General features: G+C 46.4%; 1 protein-coding gene across 1 annotated transcript in view; it reads right to left on the reverse strand.

The window, feature by feature from the left end:
- The window catches only part of dnai2b (dynein, axonemal, intermediate chain 2b), a gene marked incomplete at its 5' end in the record, with an annotated part of 63,613 nt that extends 40,759 nt beyond the window's left edge, over positions 1–22,854 (reverse strand). Inside the window, 3 exons of the mRNA XM_084330323.1 lie at positions 11,980–12,101; positions 14,268–14,429; positions 22,672–22,854. Of these exons, the coding sequence (XP_084186449.1) occupies positions 11,980–12,101; positions 14,268–14,429; positions 22,672–22,854 (467 nt within the window). The remainder of the gene's footprint in view (positions 1–11,979; positions 12,102–14,267; positions 14,430–22,671) is intronic.
- Between the last annotated feature and the right edge of the window lie 388 nt (positions 22,855–23,242).

The raw sequence follows: 23,242 nt of genomic DNA on the forward strand, positions 1-23,242 counted from the left end.
ATTAAGTGATTAAGTGCTTATTCTACACACCATCGCTGTGTAGGAAATAAAGACCTGTTTCTAATTCGTACATTTGTGTTGGATCCGTTTCATCTACGTGAGAGTGTTCATGATAATATATTTATGCCGTGTACTGGGTGGCCGAATATTAAGTACAAAGGTAGTGGTAGTAAGTATCATATCTAGTAATACAGTCAGGGAATTGTACCCCTCAGTTACAATTGGTCCTTCGAGCCGGAGGGTAATTAGTGTAATATTAATATAGTGTTATTAATATTGAAATGGCCTATGATGAACACTCCACGAAACGATCCTCCTAACCAACGCCCGCAGCGCGAACGACGGCTCCCTCAGTACTTAGAGGCTTACGCTGTCAGTCAACAACCTAGTCTTCTACTAACAGTAAACGCGGTAAAACTAGAAAGTAAAAGTATGTCTAACCCCAACGCCCAGACTACCCCGACCATAGAGGCCCCTACGGGCTCTAATGTAACTGACCAAGTTCACGGTGGGGACCAGTGGGAACCAGACATGACTTCACACCCCGCCAGTACTGAAGAAGTAGTCCCCGATGAGTCCCGGGAGGAATACAACGCTACCGAGAGAGAACTCGGCACGGAAGAAGACGGGGAGAGCACCGTGGAGATAGAGCTCCAAGGCTCCGCAAGGAGTACCCCGAGGGAAGGCTCCCCTATACAACCGCCTTCTCCCAGCGAGGCAGAGAGGACCCTACAGCAGGCATTCCTCGTCAGCCTGAAAGCCTCTACTGAACGCGATAGACTCCAGGGTGAACGCGATCGATTGCAGATACAGCAACGGAGCGAAGAAGAGCACATACGCCTGGAAATAAGACGCATTCAGATGGAAGAGAATGTGGCCCGAGACCGAGCAGACAGCCAGCGAGCAGCTGCTGGTGCTCTACGGGACGCAGAGCGCGACAGACAGCAAGCGCAACTAATAGAACAGCTGATCAGACGGACAACACCCTCTCCCTCCGCCAGAGGCTCCAGGAACTCGTCTAGACACACCTCCAGGGCGGCATCCCCTAGCCGAGTAAACAACCCTGAACTTGACCAACAGACGAGGTCTATACCCCCCACAGACCACCTCCCCCCACCGGTCCAAGCGAGACCTAGCAACCGGGAAGGAGCAGCATATCCTGTGGAGAGGCTAAACCAGAGACTACAAGCACTGGATGACCTAACTGAAGACGAAGAGGAAGAGGAGGAGAACCGCGCCCGAAGACAGCACAGTACTCTACCGGACCAGGAGGTCCGGTACAGCCCAGGCTATACTCCCGCGGAGCTGCGCTACAGACCCCCGACTCTATACACGGGTGAGCACGACGCACGACCCGCACCGAGGAACAGCACCTGGACAAGCGGGCCATGGTACACTGCCGGTACCAGCCCATACCAAGGAGCGGGAGGAGACTCGCCTAGGAGGCCTCTCCCCCAACGCTCGCCGATGTATCCACAGTCAGCGTCATACATTGGCACGCCTATGGTACCCGACTTCACCCAAGAGAACCGGGCCCAGTATACAGAACTCCGCATGTGTCTGGAGACCATGTTGGTGGATGTATTGGATGAACGCCACAAATACGCCATCCTACTGCAGCACTTAAAGGTGCCCCGCGCACATAATATAGCGCTCGCCTACGCGACTTCCACCACCCCATACACAGCAGCGCTGGTAGCATTGGACCAGAGGTATGGGCGCATATGGGATTACGTGATCCAGGAGATCCGACACATCGACCGCTTACCCCCAGCAATAGACAATCGAGCACTGGACGACCTGTCCATCAGAGTGCAGTCCCTGGTAGGGATGTTGGGAGCGCAAAGAGAGAAGGGGAAGTATGAACTTTACGCCAACTCAAATGTGGAAAGGATCCTGGAGAAGCTGCCGCCCGCTCGTCAGGAGCGCTTTAGGCGGCAGAGGGACCACAGAGACCCGAATGGCCCCGAACCGAACCTCCTCGATCTAGCAGACTTCCTGGCGAGAGAAGTCAGCAGCCTACGGCTAGATACATTCGGACGGAGCACCCCTGGCTCCAGAGAAGGAACCAGACGACTAAATGATGGAAGAAGATCGGTGACTGTGATGCACCAATCGGAGTCAGTACCGAGCAGCAGGAGCCACAGTACCCCCTCCAGAACGGAGAAGTGGAAGATAGTGTGCCCCTACTGTGAGAAAGAACACTGGCTAGCGCAATGTGACTCCTTCCCCAAGCTGAACGCGGAGGAAGCAGGTCAATGGATAAAGTCCAACAAGCGCTGTTTTCGCTGTGCGCGCTCACACATGGCAGCCGAATGCCGCTTAAAGAAAAGGTGCACCAAGTGCGATGGAGCCCATCTGGACATACTTCACGACAGTAACAGACGGCGCCCTTCACCTGCACCATCCAGCCGCAAAGCGAGCGTCATGTACATCGATCCCGCCAGCAGCAGTGGAGCCCGAGTACTCCTAAAAGTAGTGCGTGTGACACTAAGCTACCAGAATAAAGTCCTGGACACTTACGCCGTCCTCGATGACGGGTCAGAGAAGACCCTGCTGCTCGCCTCCGCTGCGGCCCAGCTAGGGCTGCGGGGAAGCGAAACCCAAATGACAATTCGGACAATAAGACGAGATTTGAAGACGATAAAGGGCGAGAATGTCTCATTCTCTATCGCAGCAAGCGGCCAGCCTGAGCGACGGTACCAGATTGCAGACGCTTTCACCAGCCAAGAAATAGGACTGTCGCGGTACACATACCCCGTCGCCAAGCTGATGGAGAAATATGCACATCTGCGCAAGTTACCGATCCCGCTCATAGACAATGCTATGCCGACCCTGTTGATAGGCTCCGACCATGCAGACCTCATTGTCCCGATAGACCGGGTTCATACCGGACCCCGAGGCTGTCCTGCAGCAGTCGAGACCCGTTTGGGATGGACTCTCCAAGGCCCGCTCGCCAAATCTCTCAACCGAAGTACAGCCACTAGATGTCTCCACTCCCGAGTCACAGAGGGAGAAACCGCACTCCTGCAACACGTAGAGCGGCTATGGAGCTTGGAACAAATGCCCTTTAAGAATGGAAAGAAAGACATTCGCTCTAAAGATGACATTTACGCCATTCACCTCCTCGAGACAGGGACCAAGAGAGTCCCGGTCAACGGCGTGTTGAGATACGCCACGCCACTCCTGCGGCGAGAAGGAATGCCTACTTTCCACGCCAAGACAGACGCCATAGAACGGTACCTGCTGAACACGGAGCGGCGCTTAGCCAAGAACCCCGCCCAAGAGAGTGTATACCGCGCTGAGATTGAGAAGCTCATCACAGCGGGACACGTCACAAAGATGGACATTAAAGAGGCTGACCAGACCACTGAATCGTGGTACGTGCCCCACCACAAGGTCCATCACAACGGTAAAGACCGCATAGTATTTAACTGCAGCTACCAGATCGGATCCCAAAATCTGAATAAAGAGTTACTGCCCGGTCCCACACTCGGCCCCTCCCTACTCGGCGTTCTACTCTGCTTCCGCCAGGAAAAGGTGGCCATCAGCGGGGACATTAAAGGAATGTTCCTGCAGGTGAGATTAGTAGAGGCGGACAAGCCCCTGTTACGGTTCCTATGGAGAGAGAAGCCAGGAGATGAGCACCCAGCCATCTACCAATGGGAAGTCCTCCCCTTCGGAACGACGTGCAGCCCCTGCTGTGCGACATTTGCACTACAGAAACATGTAGCAGAGGACCCAGCAGCGGACGAAGAGGTCCGACACAGCGTAAAGAACAGCTTCTACGTAGACAACTGTCTACAAAGCCTTTCAACCCAGGAAGAAGCCGAGGCTCTCCTGATTAAACTCTGCGCCTCATTGATCAAAGGCGGCTTTGATCTCAGGCAGTGGGCCAGCAGCGATCCGCAAGTACTGCGCAGCCTCTCCTCCGAGGACAAGGCAGCCAGCAGCGAGACCTGGATGGCTACAATCCCGGGAGAAGCCCAGGAGATGACCCTGGGATTGGTGTGGCGATTCAAAACAGATTCGCTTCACTACAGACACAAGCCCCTGACTACGGAGCAGGGAAGGCCGGCGGCGGCGCCGACCACCAGACGGAGTGTGTACACAACACTCGCCCGACAATATGACCCGCTAGGATGTATTCTACCGTACACCACCAGGGCAAAAATGATTGTACGAGCATTGTGGGACAAGGACCCGGGCTGGGACGACCCCATTCCCGCACATCTTAAATCCACCTGGAGAGAGTGGGAGATGGAGCTCCACTCACTCCCAGGCGTTAATATGCGCCGAAGCTACTTCCCACCCACGGTGAGGCCAGAGACATGTAAAATGGACTTACACGTCTTCAGTGACGCCTCAGAGGTCGCATACGGATCAGTAGCCTACTTGCGGGCCCAAGACCAGGGGGGAGAGATCTACACAGCATTTGTCCTCGCCCGCTCGAGAATAGCCCCACGCAAGCAACAATCTATCCCACGTCTAGAGCTCTGCGCAGCCCTAGCCGGAGCGCACCTAGCCACACTCATCCAACGTGAGCTCACCATACCGGTGTCTAGAACAATCCTGTGGTCACATTCCACGACAGTACTCGCCTGGATCAAATCAGACTCATGCAAGTACAAAGTCTTAGTGGGAGTCAGAGTCACCGAGATTCAAGACCTAACCGAAGAGTTAACCGGAGAAACAGAGTGGCGCTACGTTGATACAAAACAGAACCCAGCTGACGTCATCACCCGGGGGATGCCCCTGGATGACCTCACCCGTCGCAATGTCTACAGTGACGGCCCCGCATTCCTAAGACTCCCGGAAGGACAGTGGCCCATGCCTATCCCGAGGGAAGCAAGTCCAGAGGAGGTGGAAATTAAGAAGTCTGTGTTCTGTGGATTGAGCACCGTAGCCTCCACCGACCCTAACATAAACGATTGCACGTCCATAGAGAGTGCACAACAAAGAACATTCCTGCGGTACCACCCGGAGTGCAAGTCCCCCGCTGATATGTCAGCGGCTAACTACGAGGAAGCAGAATTGCTTCTACTGCAGCGAGCCCAGAGAGACTCGTTCCCCGATGAATTGGCCTGTCTACAGGGAGGAAAGCCCGTCCCATCCGACAGCAGATTAATTCACCTGGCCCCCGAGAGCGACGCTCACACCCTCATCAGAGTGGGTGGTCGCCTACGCAGAGCCCCCAATCTACCGGATGACATTAAATACCCGATCGTATTGAACAGCCGACACAAGGTCACAGAGCTGATTATAAAGAAATACGATGAGGATGTACATCACGCAGGAGCAGAAAGAGTCTTCGCGGAAATCAGACGTCGTTACTGGATCCTACAAGGAAGAGAGGCGGTACGACGCTTCCAACGAACATGTCTAGACTGCCGCAAGTGGCGCGCGCAGCCCAGCATACCAAGGATGGCTGACCTTCCTCCATGTCGCCTCCAAATCGGTGACAAGCCATTCCACTCAACGGGTATGGACTGCTTTGGCCCGCTGCACATAAAGAAAGGAAGAGGAACCGAGAAGCGGTGGGGTATTGTATTCAAATGCATGACCACCAGAGCGATACACATCGAGCTTCTCCCGACCATGAGCACAGACTCATTCCTTATGGCCTTCCGTAGATTCATATCACGGAAAGGAAGACCGTCTACCCTATTGTCCGATCATGGGACAAACTTTAAAGGCGGCGAAAGAGAGCTGAGAGAGAGCTTCCAAGCTATGGGCCCAGAACTTAAGACCCACCTCGCTCCAGCACAGGTTGATTTCCAATTCAACCCCCCAAACGCACCCCACTTCGGTGGCACTTGGGAACGAGAAGTGCGCTCCATAAAGACAGCCCTGTACGCAGTACTTGGGGCCCAGACTGTGGCGGAAGAAGTCCTAATGACAGTCCTCACGGAGATTGAGGGAGTACTTAACTCGAAGCCCCTCGGATATGTCTCCAGTGATGTGGCGGATATCGACCCAGTTACCCCCAACACACTCCTGATGGGGCGGCTAGATCCCACATTACCCCAGACAATGTACCGGCCTGAAGAAGCGAACGGCCGACGAATGTGGAGGTACAGCCAAGTATTAGCCGACAAGTTTTGGAACAGTTTCCTACTGCACTACCTACCGTCTCTACAGACCCGCCAGAAGTGGGTAAAGGAGAGAGACAATTTGACAGAAGGAACAGTCGTCATGATTATTGATCAATCACTGCCCAGAGCTATGTGGCCGGCCGGCCGCGTAAGCAAAGTGATCACCGGTGCCGACGGCAAGGTCCGAGCAGCTGAAGTGCTCGTCCAGGGTCGCACTTACACCCGTCCCGTGGCAAGGCTCATAGAACTGCCTCGACTCCCAGACACAATCGATGATGACCATGACCCTACAACCCTATGACTTTGTGAAGTTGACTGACCCCTACAGCAAACCCTTATGTGTAAATAGACAACGCGATTAATCTGTCTCCGTTTAACTGAGTAGGTCTGGGACCTATTCAGGGGGTGGCTGTTGTGAAGGGCCAGATTAAACCGAATATATATATTTATTTATATATATATATTTAATTGTATTTGTATATTCTCTAATATTCCCTGATATCCCTTGTATATTCCTTGTACAATATGCATTGAATATCCATTCTAGCCTACTGAACATCCCATAATAGTCTCCATTCTACTATTGGTCGAGACCTTGGTGCCAGGCTGCCATACCCCTCAGACCCAGTTCAAACGTACCGCTCGACATGTACGAACAAGTCCTAGTTCCGCGTAGGAATTTGGCTACCGCACCACTAATGGGACTATTTGTTCATAGTGCGTATATATACTGCGCTACTAAAGTAGGACTTTCTTTTCAGTCCAGTTTCTTACCCTCCAATAGAGTCACAGACGTAAAGCCTCCCCGCGATGCCACGTGTGGGAGTAAGGCCAAGTTCGCCTACCATCGGTATTGAGACATCGTGTATATTAATATTTGAATAGTCATATTTGGCACTATATCGTCGAGTTGGACGTAGTCTATTAAGCTAATAATAGTCTGTTAATATATAGTGCTTCGTGCGGTGAGAATACTACCGTAGTCAGTACCCCATCGTTTCGGGCAGAGAACTGGCTGCTTACCCAGGGTGGTTGACCCTATGTGAAGCTGCACCCGAGGAGCCCCAGAGCCGACGAGCGAGTGGACCTGTATACCGGATTATTCTACCGACGACAGCCCGCCTTCCCAGGCACGGATTATGCTTTGGATACTTTGATTATTCTATGGATAAAGACCCCCGACACTACCGTGTGTTGGAACCCCCCCCCCCTGGAGAGGACGCAAGGTGAGGAGACGCTCTGCAAGACGAGGTCTCTCCACATCTCTCCCCCGTGGACCGGAGAGAGCCGGCCCACAAAGAGTCCACCTGCTTTCATCTGTGGTCCAAGGATCGCCGGCGCATTGAACGGCACTACAGTGGGTTCACCTGGGATACCCTTGGCCGGACGAGGCAGCTGGATTCTACCCCCCCCCCCCCCTCCTACTCCTGTCGGCTTACAAGCGACCGGATTAACCCCCTCTAGTGTATCCAGCCTATAATCATTAAAGTATCATTGCTGTTATTCCTTAACTATTCCAGGTCGTATATTTACCACCTGCGCCTTCAGAGATTGGACATTATCTATTGATATACCGACGAATACTCCTTGCCATAAAAGTGCATACTATTTCAATTCATAAATGTAATTAAGTGATTAAGTGCTTATTCTACACACCATCGCTGTGTAGGAAATAAAGACCTGTTTCTAATTCGTACATTTGTGTTGGATCCGTTTCATCTACGTGAGAGTGTTCATGATAATATATTTATGCCGTGTACTGGGTGGCCGAATATTAAGTACAAAGGTAGTGTTAGTAAGTATCATATCTAGTAATACAGTCAGGGAATTGTACCCCTCAGTTACAATTAATATTAGTCATAAGTATTGTATACAGTAACGTTACAGTACAGACAGCTATTAATATGACAGTTCAATATGTTGGGCAATATGGCCAAAATATCACATCACAATATTTGTCTTAGTTTTGATGTTTATAACAGTATTTGATTGGTATTTTGTTTTCCAGTACAGATTACAATGTGACAATATTTTGTCATTATTATCTTGTAATACAACAGTCATGGTGCTGTTTTTTAATTAAACATGTCCCATTTTCTTTCATCTTTTTAATACAGCTGCAAGGATTTTAATTTAAAAAAAATTACGTGGATTTTATATATATATATTTTTTTAATTATGTTTTTGGTAGATTTTTTATTTGTTTGTACTACCGGGCAGTAGAGAGAGAGACAGAGGAAGAACGGGAGACAGAGCGGGGGGAAGACATTCGGCAAAGGACGCCGGGTCTGGGAATCGAACCCGGGTCGGCCGCTTCGCGACGCAGCGTGTTACATGGGTCGCCACTTGGGTGCCCAGATTTTATATTTATTAATAAAAAAATATGAAACATGTACTGTTATATATATATATATATATATATATATATATATATATATATATATATATATATATATATATATATATATATATATATATATATATGTATATATTGTGGATGACAGTATTGTAAAAATCAAACCTTTGCATAAATCCACGACGGTATACCTTCATATACCTCCCAGCCCTACACTGCTGTCTCGCTCCTACTATCTGTTTTACCTTTATGAAAAATGCAGCAGATACAATAATATTACAATAATATGATAATAATAATAATAACTTTATTTGTATAGCACTTTTCATACAGAGGTTGCAGTTCAAAGTGCTTCACAACAGCAAAAAATACAGGCATAAGCGAGCATAAAAAGATAGACAGGTAGAATCACAGTGTTTCACATTAGGATCTAGCATCCCAATAGGCTCTCCGCTTACAGTTTTCAGTAACACAAATAGTAAAAATAGTTTAAAATGATTCAGTTTAAAAATAGTCAAAAAATTATAAAATAGAACGGACATAAAAAATACAGGCATGAGCGAGCATAGCAAGATATGGCAAATCACAGTGTTTCACATTAGGATCTAGCATCCTAATAGGCTCTCTATTCAGTAATACTCCTGTAATTCATGAACAAATAATCACAGTGTTTCACATTTGGATCTAGCAAATAATAAGAATAAAATGATTCAGTTTAAAAATAGTCATAAATAATCAGTGTTTCACATTTGGATCTAGCAAATAATAAGAATAGTTTAAAATGATTCAGTTTAAAAATAGTCATCAGTAAGAAGTAAAAAGTGCAATAACCGACACATGAATTTGATAGGCAGTGTAAAAGAGTAGGCAGGGTAAGAATAAATACAAGTTGTGTCAGGATATCCCTGATGTTTCCTCTTGCCACTAGGTGGTAGCAGATATCTATCAGTGAAATGCCTGAGCAAAGAGATAGGTTTTAAGCTGTCTTTTAAAGATGTCTAGCGAGTTGGCTTCCCTGATGTTTTGGGGTAGTTTGTTCCATAGTTTTGGGGCATAGTTGATAAAGGCTGCATTACCGATCCTCTTTTGACTGCTTCTGGGAGCCTCTAGTAGTCCAGCAGCTGATGATCGCAGTGTTCTTGCTGGTGTGTAATTTATTAGAGTGTTGGCGATGTAGCTAGGTCCCTGTCCATTTAGAGCTTTGTATGTAAGGAGAAGGACCTTAAAGTCAATTCTAAATGTTACAGGAAGCCAGTGTAAAGCGGCTAGGACTGGACTAATGTGCTCTCTCCTTTTGGTTCTAGTTAGCAGTCGGGCTGCAGAGTTTTGGATTAAGATACAGAATGATCTACTGTTATATAATAATGTGTCGTACTGGTGGCACCACGTGATTATTGCCAAATTCCACCCCACTCCAACCTCATTCAATTGTTGTGCTGAATATTTAGGGATCTTTAACTAGTCCTATTAAGAATCCTAATAATAACACTGGAGACAGAATCTAATATTATAAGAATGTATAAGACTGACAGTTGTGGGTCGGCACCTGTTAATAATAACACTGGAGACAGCTAATGTAATATCATAATAATGTATAAGGGTATATAAGGGTTGTGAGTCAGGTAATATAAGACTGAGGGTTGTGTGTCAGGTAATATGAGACTGAGGGTTGTGAGTCAGGTAATATAATACTGAGGGTTGTGTGTCAGGTAATATAAGACTGAGGGTTGTGAGTCAGGTAATATAAGACTGAGGGTTGTGAGTCAGGTAATATAAGACTGAGGGTTGTGTGTCAGGTAATATAAGACTGAGGGTTGTGAGTCAGGTAATATAAGACTGAGGGTTGTGAGTCAGGTAATATAAGACTGAGGGTTGTGAGTCAGGTAATATAATACTGAGGGTTGTGAGTCAGGTAATATAATACTGAGGGTTGTGAGTCAGGTAATATAAGACTGAGGGTTGTGAGTCAGGTAATATAAGACTGAGGGTTGTGAGTCAGGTAATATAAGACTGAGGGTTGTGTCAGGTAATATAAGACTGAGGGTTGTGTCAGGTAATATAATACTGAGGGTTGTGAGTCAGGTAATATAAGACTGAGGGTTGTGAGTCAGGTAATATAAGACTGAGGGTTGTGTCAGGTAATATAAGACTGAGGGTTGTGTCAGGTAATATAATACTGAGGGTTGTGAGTCAGGTAATATAAGACTGAGGGTTGTGAGTCAGGTAATATAAGACTGAGGGTTGTGAGTCAGGTAATATAAGACTGAGGGTTGTGTCAGGTAATATAATACTGAGGGTTGTGTGTCAGGTAATATAATACTGAGGGTTGTGTGTCAGGTAATATAATACTGAGGGTTGTGTGTCAGGTAATATAATACTGAGGGTTGTGAGTCAGGTAATATAAGACTGAGGGTTGTGAGTCAGGTAATATAAGACTGAGGGTTGTGTGTCAGGTAATATAATACTGAGGGTTGTGTGTCAGGTAATATAAGACTGAGGGTTGTGAGTCAGGTAATATAATACTGAGGGTTGTGAGTCAGGTAATATAATACTGAGGGTTGTGTGTCAGGTAATATAATACTGAGGGTTGTGTGTCAGGTAATATAAGACTGAGGGTTGTGAGTCAGGTAATATAAGACTGAGGGTTGTGAGTCAGGTAATATAATACTGAGGGTTGTGTGTCAGGTAATATAATACTGAGGGTTGTGAGTCAGGTCATATAAGACTGAGGGTTGTGTGTCAGGTAATATAATACTGAGGGTTGTGTCAGGTAATATAAGACTGAGGGTTGTGTCAGGTAATATAATACTGAGGGTTGTGAGTCAGGTAATATAATACTGAGGGTTGTGAGTCAGGTAATATAATACTGAGGGTTGTGAGTCAGGTAATATAATACTGAGGGTTGTGTCAGGTAATATAATACTGAGGGTTGTGTCAGGTAATAGAATACTGAGGGTTGTGTGTCAGGTAATATAAGACTGAGGGTTGTGAGTCAGGTAATATAATACTGAGGGTTGTGTCAGGTAAGGCCTAACAAAATAAATTGTTTGGTTCCTGTTGGTTGTCAGTTAAGGCCATGGGTAGGTAGGGAATATTTATATATATATTTTTTTTACGGCAACTATGGATAGGGAATTTTTTTATTTAATTACATTTTTCACAACAACATGGATGCATGTACTCTGCCAGCATGTTTAATATCCATAATACTAAAGGTTAAAATACAAAGACACTGTACTAAACATCAAAATTCCACCCCAAAATACTACTCACTAAATATCCTGACGTCAGAGAGCTGTGCAAATATTGTGAAATACTTGCTTTTTATATATTCTCATTGACATGGACTGCACTTTGTTACTAAAATTTAATTAAACTTTATTGTAAAAAGAAAAAAATTTACTATTTTTTTTTAAACTCATAAAATAAATTTGGGTCGCACATAAATCGGCAGGGTCGGTCGGCAACCGGAACTAAACTATTTATTTTGCATGGCCTAATATAAGACTGAGGGTTGTGGGTCGTCACCTGAAGATGTTGATGGTCTTGGCTGACGGCTGCTCTTCGGTCTCCTCCACCACCTCCTCGTCCTCAAAGTACTCCTGGTAGATGTCGATGGCGTTGTTCTGTTTGATGCAATGCTCCATGGTCTGTGTTGAGGGAAAAACAGAGTAGTTACTCTCTCTCCAGCTCCTCCCACATGACAGCACCTCCCACATGACAGGCACCTCGCACATGGAAGCTCCTCCCACATGACAGCACCTCCCACATGATGACAGCACCTCCCACATGGCAGCTCCTCCCACCAGGGCCGCGGGAAGTCAGTCAGAGTTGGGGGTGTGGAGATAAGTGATATAATAACATCATAGGTGGCGGGTGCACTGAAGGGGAGGCAATGTCCTTTTTTTGTCAATATACACATGTCACCCACTAAGCTATGCGAGGCGAGACCCACTCTTTTAATATATAGTGCAAATTAAGTGTTCAAATGAAGGCATCCAATAATAGATTAACCATTGTCTTACCTTAATGCAGCTTTTCTGCCTGGTGCAGCCCGGTACGCGTGTACGCGGAACTGAAAGTAGGTTGGTAAAAATCTACACATGCCCGGTACAGCTTCTAAATTACTTTGTTTATATGCCTAAAACACCGGTATAACAGGGAACACTGCATTATTGAGACAGCGCCCCTATGAGGATCTGGCCGGTAATTCACTTTTCCGAATTTCAAGAGTAGGGTAAATCTGCAGTGCCGGTGACATTGGGTAGGATATTACAATGGAATAATAGCCAAAACAACCTTGCAGTTACAACTCCCTGTCAGGTGGGGGTGCTGCAGCCCCCACAGCACCCCCCCTTCCCGCGTCACTGCCTCCCACATGACAGCACCTCCCACATGACAGTTTCTATCACATGACAGCACCTCCCACATGGCAGCTCCTCCCACATGACAGCACCTCCCACATGACAGCACCTCCCACATGACAGTTTCTATCACATGACAGCACCTCCCACATGGCAGCTCCTCCCACATGACAGCACCTCCCACATGACAGCACCTCCCACATGACAGCACCTCTCACATGACAGCACCTCCCACATGACAGCACCTCCCACATGACAGCACCTCTCACATGACAGCACCTCCCACATGACAGTTTCTATCACATGACAGCACCTCCCACATGGCAGCACCTCCCACATGACAGCACCTCCCACATGACAGCACCTCCCACATGACAGCACCTCCCACATGACAGCACCTCCCACATAACAGCACCTCTCACATAACAGCACCTCCCACATGACAGTTTCTATCACATTGACCGGCACAGCTGGAGAAGTGGCTCTGGGGTAGAGCCATACCATACTAGTAAAGTATTGTGTACAGTACCATATACTACTAGTAAAGTATTGTGTACAGTATCATATACTACTAGTAAAGTATTGTGTACAGTATCATATACTACTAGTAAAGTATTGTGTACATTACCATATACTACTAGTAAATTATTAAGTACAGTACAGTACCATAACATACTAGTAAAGTATTGTGTACAGTACCATATACTACTAAAGTATTAAGTACAGTACAGTACCATACTAGTAAAATACTGTGTACAGTACCATACCATACTAGTAAAGTACTGTGTACAGTACCATATAATACTAGTAAAGTATTGTGTACAGTACCATATAATACTAGTAAAGTATTAAGTACAGTACAGTACCATAACATACTAGTAAAGTATTGTGTACAGTACCATATACTACTAGTAAAGTATTAAGTACAGTACAGTACCATACCAGTAAAGTACTGTGTACAGTACCATAACATACTAGTAAAGTATTGTGTACAGTACCATACTACTAGTAAATTATTAAGTACAGTATAGTACCATACCAGTAAAATACTGTGTACAGTACCATATAATACTAGTAAAGTACTGTGTACAGTACCATATAATACTAGTAAAGTATTGTGTACAGTACCATGTAATACTAGTAAAGTATTAAGTACAGTACAGTACCATGTAATACTAGTAAAGTATTAAGTACAGTACCATATAATACTAGTAAAGTATTGTGTACAGTACCATGTAATACTAGTAAAGTATTAAGTACAGTACAGTACCATGTAATACTAGTAAAGTATTGTGTACAGTACCATACCATACTAGTAAAGTATTAAGTACAGTACAGTACCATAGCATACTAGTAAAGTGTACAGTACAGTAGTAATACCATACTAGTAAAGTGTACAGTACAGTAGTGATTACAGCAGAGCATGTTGACTGGTAAACAGCAGACTCTTACATTAGCCAGCCTCAGGATGATGTGGGCGTAGCTCTCGTCTCTCTCTATTTTCTTCCTGAAGCGGATGGTCTGTTCCATCTCCTGGCAGTTGACGTCTTTCGGCCACCCCCCCTCCACATGGTTTATCCCGCGGGTCTCTGACTCAAAGCGCTCCGTATTCACCTGGAGAAAAGGACAGATGGTTCATTAACACAAGAGCAGGGTTCCACCGTGACAATTTCTTCCTAGGAGTAAATAGGTTCCCACAGACATTGCACAATTTAATTCAAGGACTTTCAAGTACTTTTACAAGCACTATTTTTCATTTTAAAATGGCATTTAAAAGGATACAATTCACTTTTAAATGCTGTTTTTATAGGGGAAAAAATATTCAGACATTTAGTTACACTTTAAATAATTATTTTTATATTTCTTTATTCATAACATTTTTATCATGGATGAACAAAACTTTCAATGAGAATGGTTGATTTGAATTTCAAGGACTTTTTAAAAACCTTTTTTTGTCAAAAATCAAGCACTTTAAGCACTTCAAGGACCTTGTGAGAACCCTGATAGTACAGGAATTGGGTGCATAGGAAAGGAAATGTAGGACCTATACTTACTTTGTACTTATTAACAGAAGGTTAACCTTTCACTACCACACTACAGATGGTTAACCTTCTGTAGTATAGTAGTGAAAGGTTAACCTTCTGTAGTGTGGTAGTGAAAGGGTTAACCCTTTGTAGTGTGGTAGTGAAAGGGTTAAGAAAGATCACCGCCAGATTCATGAACTGAGTGTAGTGGTATGATCAGATGTATGTACAGAGTGGTAGTATATAAATAGAGACAGAAATAACAACAGAGAATGGTATATGGACAATTAATACAAAATGTAGTCCAGAGAAAGAGGACACCCCGGGCTTTCGATGGACATCTAAATTTCATAAAAATACACTACCCAGCTCACACCAGCCGCAGACAAAAAAAAGCTTACAAGCATTGACTGGAATGTCGTGTGTATATCTCATGGGTCGAACAAACCTCAACATTATTGCCATAAAATACAACGTATATTGTTTCTTTACCTTTCTGTGAACGTCTAGGAAAAAAACGCGGAACTGTCGAGATTATTCGGAAGTCACTGTATTTACAGTAGATTTCATTCACAGTATTTGCTGCCCTTTACCGGGCACCTGGTGGTACTACATCCATATTTAAAAGGGGCATCCATCGAAAAGAGGAGATCTGTGCCTTTTAAAAGAGGTATTACACAACCATAATAGAGCCATTTATAGGCCTGATATTTTATATTCTATATTCAAATTTCATATTGCATGTGTCTGGATGGCAAAATTCAGTACTGTCTACAAAAACCCCTGTAAATGATCTGCCCTTTGTTAAATTGCTTAGCTTTTTACTATACTTGTTCTCAAGAAGTAGCTGAATGAGCTCAGTGGCATCTTTTTGACATCCAGCCGTTTTCATTTTAAACAACTTTTAGTTTAGTCTTGATAGTGGGGCGGCGTGGCTCAGGGGTAGAGCGGGTCGTCCAATGATCGAAGGGTTGGTGGTTCGAATCCCGCTCAAGCCCATGTCCATCCCACTGCCGTTGTGTCCTTGGGCAAGACACTTAACCTACTTGCCTCGTATGAATGTGTATGCACGTGAATGAATGTTGGTGGTGGTCGGAGGGGCCGTAGGCGATGATTATTCGCCACGCTTCCGTGAGTCTGCCTCAGGGCAGCTCTGGCTGCAATTGTAGCTTACCACCACCGGTATGACTGTGTATGAACGAATAATGGACTCTGTAAGCGCTCTGGGGTCACTGGGGTGTCATGAAGAGCGCTATATAAATCCAATCCATTATTATTATTATTATAGAGCCCTGTCGTACTTTTTTAGAGAAGCAGCTCGCGCAGGTAGGGGGCAACTTAGTCACGTGACTCAGATGATATTGCTGATTGGCTCGAACACGGTATGTTTGTAAACAGCGAACAGGTCAATAGGGAGGTGTAGTCTGACGTCACTTTGGACCGCCCGCAAGGTCCACCCGTATAGGGATTTATCTTTGAGAAAATGGATTATCGCCTATTGTAATAATTCTGCCTCATGAACATTGGCAAGCTTTCCATTTTTTGCACAAAATGAGTTCCCTTCTATCACTAACATTATTGCATTTTTTGGTTGAAATAAAATTCTGCAATTATTTTCTTACGATTAATTGTGAATATTTTCATGTTGAGCTATAGATTGTGGATGAATGCGCACAGAAAGGTACACCATGCAAATGTTCATGCTTTATTTGTTTTAACACGAGACAATTTAGAAATGGGCAATGGGGGAATACATTGCGTTTTCAAGATGGTGGACCAGCCGGAATCCGGCAATGACGTAACCACTACACCTCCCTATAGACCAGGAAGTAACCACTACACCTCCCGCGTGATTTTTTTTCGTAACCTTTGTTTGCGAAGACGCTCTCTGATTGGCTAGCCCATGTACAGCGAAGACCCTCTCTGATTGGTTTAGCTCCGAAGGGTCTCTTCCGCCTTGTACATAATATTCTCTGCTTCGAAGTGGTTATGCTTTGGCCCTCTTTCGAAGTGGGTTATGCTTAGTGTTAGGGTTAGGTTTAGCCCTAACCCTAACACTAAGCATAACCCACTTCGAAAGAGGGCCAAAGCATAACCACTTCGAAGCAGAGAATATATATGTAGAATTCGGACATTTCTATCCCAGAGCCCTTCGGAGCTAAACCAATCAGAGAGGGTCTTCGCTGTACGCGGGCTAGCAAATCAGTGAGCGTCTTCGCAAACAAAGGCTACGGGAAAAAATCACGCACACCTCCCTATAGACCAGGAAGTAACCACTACACCTCCCTATAGACCAGGAAGTAACCACTACACCTCCCTATAGACCAGGAAGTAACCACTACACCTCCTTATAGACCAGGAAGTAACCACTACACCTCCCTATAGACCAGGAAGTAACCACTACACCTCCCTATAGCGCAGAAGATCCCTGAGTTGGCGTTCAGGAGGCGGCTGCTACAGACTGTTCAGCTGTGTGTCTCTCATTGACATTAACCACCAGCTGCCTATTATCTCATTATCTCATTTTTTTTACACAAATAAAGGCTTAATAGAGGACATAGTGAGACCGGCATACATTGGTGTGTGTCTGTGTCTGTGTGTGTGTGTGTGTGTGTGTGTGTGTGTGTGTGTGTGTGTGTGTGTGTGTGTGTGTGTGTGTGTGTGTGTGTGTGTGTGTGTGTGTGTGTGTGTGTGTGTGTGTGTGTGTGTGTGTGTGTGTGTGTGTGTGTGGCGTGCGTGCGTGATTTGCTCAACTTGTTAAATGTTGTACCACTACTGAGCCACCTGGTGAGATGCATTATAGCAGTTCAAAATAAAATAACCAGTGGTGGATGAAGTACACAGTTCCTTTACTTAAGTAAAAGTAAAAATACCCAGATAAAGAGTACTCTGGTAAAAGTAAAAGTCCTCCATTCAAATTCTACTTAAGTAAAAGTAGAGAAATATTTGCTATTGAATGTACTTAAGTATCTAAAGTAAAAGTATGCATTCTACATGACGTTTGTGTGTTCCAGTGCTTGGGAGCATTCAATGCTTGATCCATTTACCTCTATGGGTTATGTTAAAGTGGTATGTGGTCCAGTTATGCTGCTCTGATTAAAGGTGATCTGGTGATGTTAAAGTGGTATGCGGTCCAGTTATGCTGCTCTGATTAAAGGTGATGTTAAAGTGGTATGTGGTCCAGTTATGCTGCTCTGATTAAAGGTGATGTTAAAGTGGTATGTGGTCCAGTTATGCTGCTCTGATTAAAGGTGATGTTAAAGTGGTATGTGGTCCAGTTATGCTGCTCTGATTAAAGGTGATGTTAAAGTGGTATGTGGTCCAGTTATGCTGCTCTGATTAAAGGTGATGTTAAAGTGGTATGTGGTCCAGTTATGCTGCTCTGATTAAAGGTTATGTTAAAGTGGTATGTGGTCCAGTTATGCTGCTCTGATTAAAGGTTATGTTAAAGTGGTATGTGGTCCAGTTATGCTGCTCTGATTGCGTCCTCTTGAAGTCGACATAGATTTTTGCCATCTTTTCTATGCAAGATAATTTTCTTCAACGTAACTAGTAAATGATGGGTTCAGATAAATATAGTGGAGTAAAAAGTACAATATTTCCTTTGAAATGTAGTGGAGTAAAAGTATAACATTCCCTAAAATGAAAATACTCACATAAAGTACAAGTAGCTCATTCTGCACTAACCTCACTTCGTGCCTAGCACTGAATAAAAAACTCCACAATGTACCTTTACATACCGACATCCGTCTGGCCACACCCCTATCTGCTTACCTTCATAAGCAGGTGTGTGGTCACTTACTCGCCTCCTTCCCAAACTTTCACCACAAGGCGAGGTCAAGGGCCGCAGTGGCGTCCTGACGCTGAGCGTCACCAGTATTCATAGAACTTGGTTATATTACATAACCTTACGTTCTATTTCATTCTGGTTTCCTCTCAGCGTCATTCTGAGCAGAACTCCTTTTTTGAAGTTCTACTCACCTTGACAATCTGAGGAGGAGGCTCTGAAACTCTGAGGCTCCCTCACTGGGAAGGAGAGTCCAAACTCACAGAAGGCACTCCTCCCTGAGGAGGAGCTTCGTGAGGAGGAGCTCTGACAACTCCCTGAAACAGATCCATAACATGGACCTGAACAACCCACGGAAGTCTTACCAATAGAGACGCGCTCAGTGACGTACTCTATGGTGGGGGAATTTCCACGGTGCACACGCCCAATCTTTCAGGGCGTGGGACCAGGAAACTTAAACAACTCCAGCAACTTAAGCTGAGGGTTACATCGTATCCCCACAAACACAGTGACACAATATATTGTAACCAAACATGTCAGAGGAGGGGGGGGAAGCCCCAGGGAAACCGGGGGGGTCACCCCTCCTATCTTACCCTTGATACGACCAAGGTGAACAGGCACCTCTGTTAATGTGTGAACATGCTGTTCATTGTCATCACAGGCTGAGAAAAAAGATTCAGTCCTCAATCACATGTCACTAAGCATAGCTTCACAGGTTAACTAACCCTCTTAGTTGTGAGTTCACCCACGGTACAACGTTACATGAACACACATGTTCTCATCACAACCAAACCAGTAAATGTTTACACATGTAAAAAACAACGCTGATTTACTACAGAGAGAAAAGCTATACCAGTGACAAGACAATTCACACACAACACGCGTCGTATCCTCAATGTATTGCAGCAACACATGTTTTGGAAACATCGTTATTACAAAACATTTAGAAGGGAAGAAAAGAAGAAGTGTTTAAAGTCCGGTCAGGACTCCTACCTTCACCCTGAGCGCCGGCCGAGAGAACTGCAACACTGGTTAACGGGACACTGAGTCAAACCCAGCATCTCCTGCGTTGGTGACGAGGGCATGTCCGCTACGCCACCCAGCTGCCGTTCTCCATGTTGACGAAGTCCTCGCTGGCACTGGCACCCGGGTGTAGGGTCGACTAACATCCTCTGTCAAAGATGACGTCGTAGTCAGAGTGTTTAAGGCATGTTATAGTCACAGTAACGTTTCAACAGTGTAGCATTAAGCTAACAGCCGTCCGACTGATAGCAACAAGCTAACGTTTACTAGCCTAGTAAACACAACGAGCTAGCGCCGCAGCTAACAGCTGACTGGCTAACACAGTAGGCCACAACTAGCACGCCAGCTAAACAGCTATCACCTGAACTGTACACAACGACATAACAAGCCACACTTCAGACAGGCCGCTGTCCAAGTCCCTCCCCATCCTAAGAGGGAAGAGAAAAATAAATGTCAAACACAGTTTTCAACTGTGATTTACCAGACATACAGCGGAGCCGGCACAATTTCCCAACCGGGCTGCAGCCGACTTGAGCATGGAACTCCCGATAATGAAGATCCTATGCCCACATTTCCTCGTTAGGGTGTACTTCCACATTTATGTGAAAGATGGGGCCTGCACGGGACAGAGAAGCATCCGCTCGTCCAGAGAATCCCGGGTTTTAACCAGGTCTCGGTTGCGGCCCACTAGGTTGACCATCATGGGCGTCAGACCAAGATCCTCCGTCCGCCGCTTAAGAAGCCGAGCAGAGGACCCCAGTCCGGGGTCGGCGTTCGTAAAATTGTCAGCTAACCCCCATAGCATAAACAAACAACCAGAGCTCGCAAGCAAAACAGTACTCACCCCACACGGAAGCAACCGATTTCTCACAACAGCCGGTGCCTCCCACAGTCCAGCTGTATGACCGGAGGGCCAATACCCATCCAGCCGCGGCAAGGAGGACTGCAGTTGGGGAGTATATCAGCAGCGCGAGCCCCTAATACGAAAAAGCCGGTGGAGGTCAGAATGATCATCATCTTCCAGACACTCCAGTGACGAAGACAATATCGCCGTATTTTCTCGAAAATAGTGAGAGAGAAAATAAAGATATAATGTCAACGTATCTTCCCGTTCTTCTGTATTCCAATTTTCTTCAACTAAACAACCTCGTCAAGTGTGGGTATCTACCAAGGCACTTCCTTGTGGTGAAAGTGAAGAAGGAGGCGAGTAGGTGACCACACACCTGCTTATGAAGGTAAGCGGATAGGGGTGTGGCCAGACGGATGTCGGTATGTAAAGGTACATTGTGGAGTTTTTTATTCAGTGCTAGGCACGAAGTGAGGTTAGTGCAGAATGACGCTGAGCGGAAACCAGAATGAAATAGAACCTGCTGTTGTGTGGCAGTGCAAGGGTTAACGTTCTGTGTATTGTCGCAGTGAAAGGGTTAACCGTTTGGTAATGCGGCAGTAAAAGGGTTAACCTGCTGTCGTGTGGCAGTGAAAGGGTTAACCTTCTGTGTATTGTCGCAGTGAAAGGGTTAACCTGCTGTGGTGTGGCAGTGAAAGGGTTAACCTTCTGTGTATTGACACAGTGAAAGGCTTAACCGTTCTGTCGTGTGGCAGTGAAAGGGTTAACTGGCTGTCGTGTGGCAGTGAAAGGGTTAACCTTCTGTGTATTGTCGCAAGTGAAAGGGTTAACCGTTTGGTAGTGCGGCAGTGAAAGGGTTAACACCCCTGGCCACCACCGCTAACAACACGATGAGAACCTGAGGGACTCTCTCCTCCTCACCTGGTGCTCAGACCTCTCATGTGAACACTGCAGGGGGACGTCACAGGAGTCTCTACTCACCTGGTGCTCAGACCTCTCCTGTGAACACTGCAGGGGGACGTCACAGGGGTCTCTACTCACCTGGTGCTCAGACCTCTCCTGTGAACACTGCAGGGGGACGTCACAGGGGTCTCTACTCACCTGGTGCTCAGACCTCTCCTGTGAACACTGCAGGGGGACGTCACAGGGGTCTCTACTCACCTGGTGCTCAGACCTCTCCTGTGAACACTGCAGGGGGACGTCACAGGGGTCTCTACTCACCTGGTGCTCAGACCTCTCCTGTGAACACTGCAGGGGGACGTCACAGGGGTCTCTACTCACCTCGTGCTCAGACATCTGTGAACACTGCAGGGGGACGTCACAGGGGTCTCTACTCACCTGGTGCTCAGACCTCTCCTGTGAACACTGCAGGGGGACGTCACAGGGGTCTCTACTCACCTGGTGCTCAGACCTCTCCTGTGAACACTGCAGGGGGACGTCACAGGGGTCTCTACTCACCTGGTGCTCAGACATCTCCTGTGAACACTGCAGGGGGACGTCACAGGGGTCTCTACTCACCTGGTGCTCAGACCTCTCCTGTGAACACTGCAGGGGGACGTCACAGGGGTCTCTACTCACCTGGTGCTCAGACCTCTCCTGTGAACACTGCAGGGGGACGTCACAGGGGTCTCTACTCACCTGGTGCTCAGACATCTGTGAACACTGCAGGGGGACGTCACAGGGGTCTCTACTCACCTGGTGCTCAGACCTCTCCTGTGAACACTGCATGGGGACGTCACAGGGGTCTCTACTCACCTCGTGCTCAGACATCTCCTGTGAACACTGCAGGGGGACGTCACAGGGGTCTCTACTCACCTGGTGCTCAGACCTCTCCTGTGAACACTGCAGGGGGACGTCACAGGGGTCTCTACTCACCTCGTGCTCAGACATCTCCTGTGAACACTGCAGGGGGACGTCACAGGGGTCTCTACTCACCTGGTGCTCAGACATCTCCTGTGAACACTGCAGGGGGACGTCACAGGGGTCTCTACTCACCTGGTGCTCAGACATCTCCTGTGAACACTGCAGGGGGACGTCACAGGGGTCTCTACTCACCTCGTGCTCAGACATCTCCTGTGAACACTGCAGGGGGACGTAACAGGGGTCTCTACTCACCTGGTGCTCAGACATCTCCTGTGAACACTGCAGGGGGACGTCACAGGGGTCTCTACTCACCTCGTGCTCAGACATCTCCTGTGAACACTGCAGGGGGACGTCACAGGGGTCCCTCGCCAGGAAGTTGGCGGCCAGGGACGGATCAGGGAGGATGTCCACGTGCAGCTCGGCGGGGCGGTCCGTGAAGTTGCACTGTCGGCCAAACTCACAGCGCTTCTTGGTGTAGACGTACACCAACTCCATGTTGTGATCTGGTAGAGAGGTTAGGTGATTAGGTAGAGGTTATTATATTTTTCTCAATTTTACATGTGAAAGTGTGATACATCTAGCTACTACTGTTATTGAAACCATGTATGTTCTAACATTTAAGCTGTACAATTTGTTTGCAAATTTGTAGCCTATAGGCTAATTGATTCAAACTTTGACTGGTTCATCGCCTATGTATATTATATACCCCACCCCTTTCACATGTTGGTGACACTTGACAAAGGCCACAGGCCGAAACATTGTGTTTATTTGAATAAAACTTGGGAACACTACAGACGGTGTGCTGACTTCTTTTTTACTTTACAGATCTATTTTTGAGTCAAGCACCCGTGACTTTGGATGTGCGTGAGTCTTTTCTAGAGGT

The sequence above is a fragment of the Notolepis coatsorum genome (assembly GCF_963971535.1).
Source record: "Notolepis coatsorum genome assembly, chromosome: 15".
Classification (NCBI taxonomy): domain Eukaryota; kingdom Metazoa; phylum Chordata; class Actinopteri; order Aulopiformes; family Paralepididae; genus Notolepis; species Notolepis coatsorum.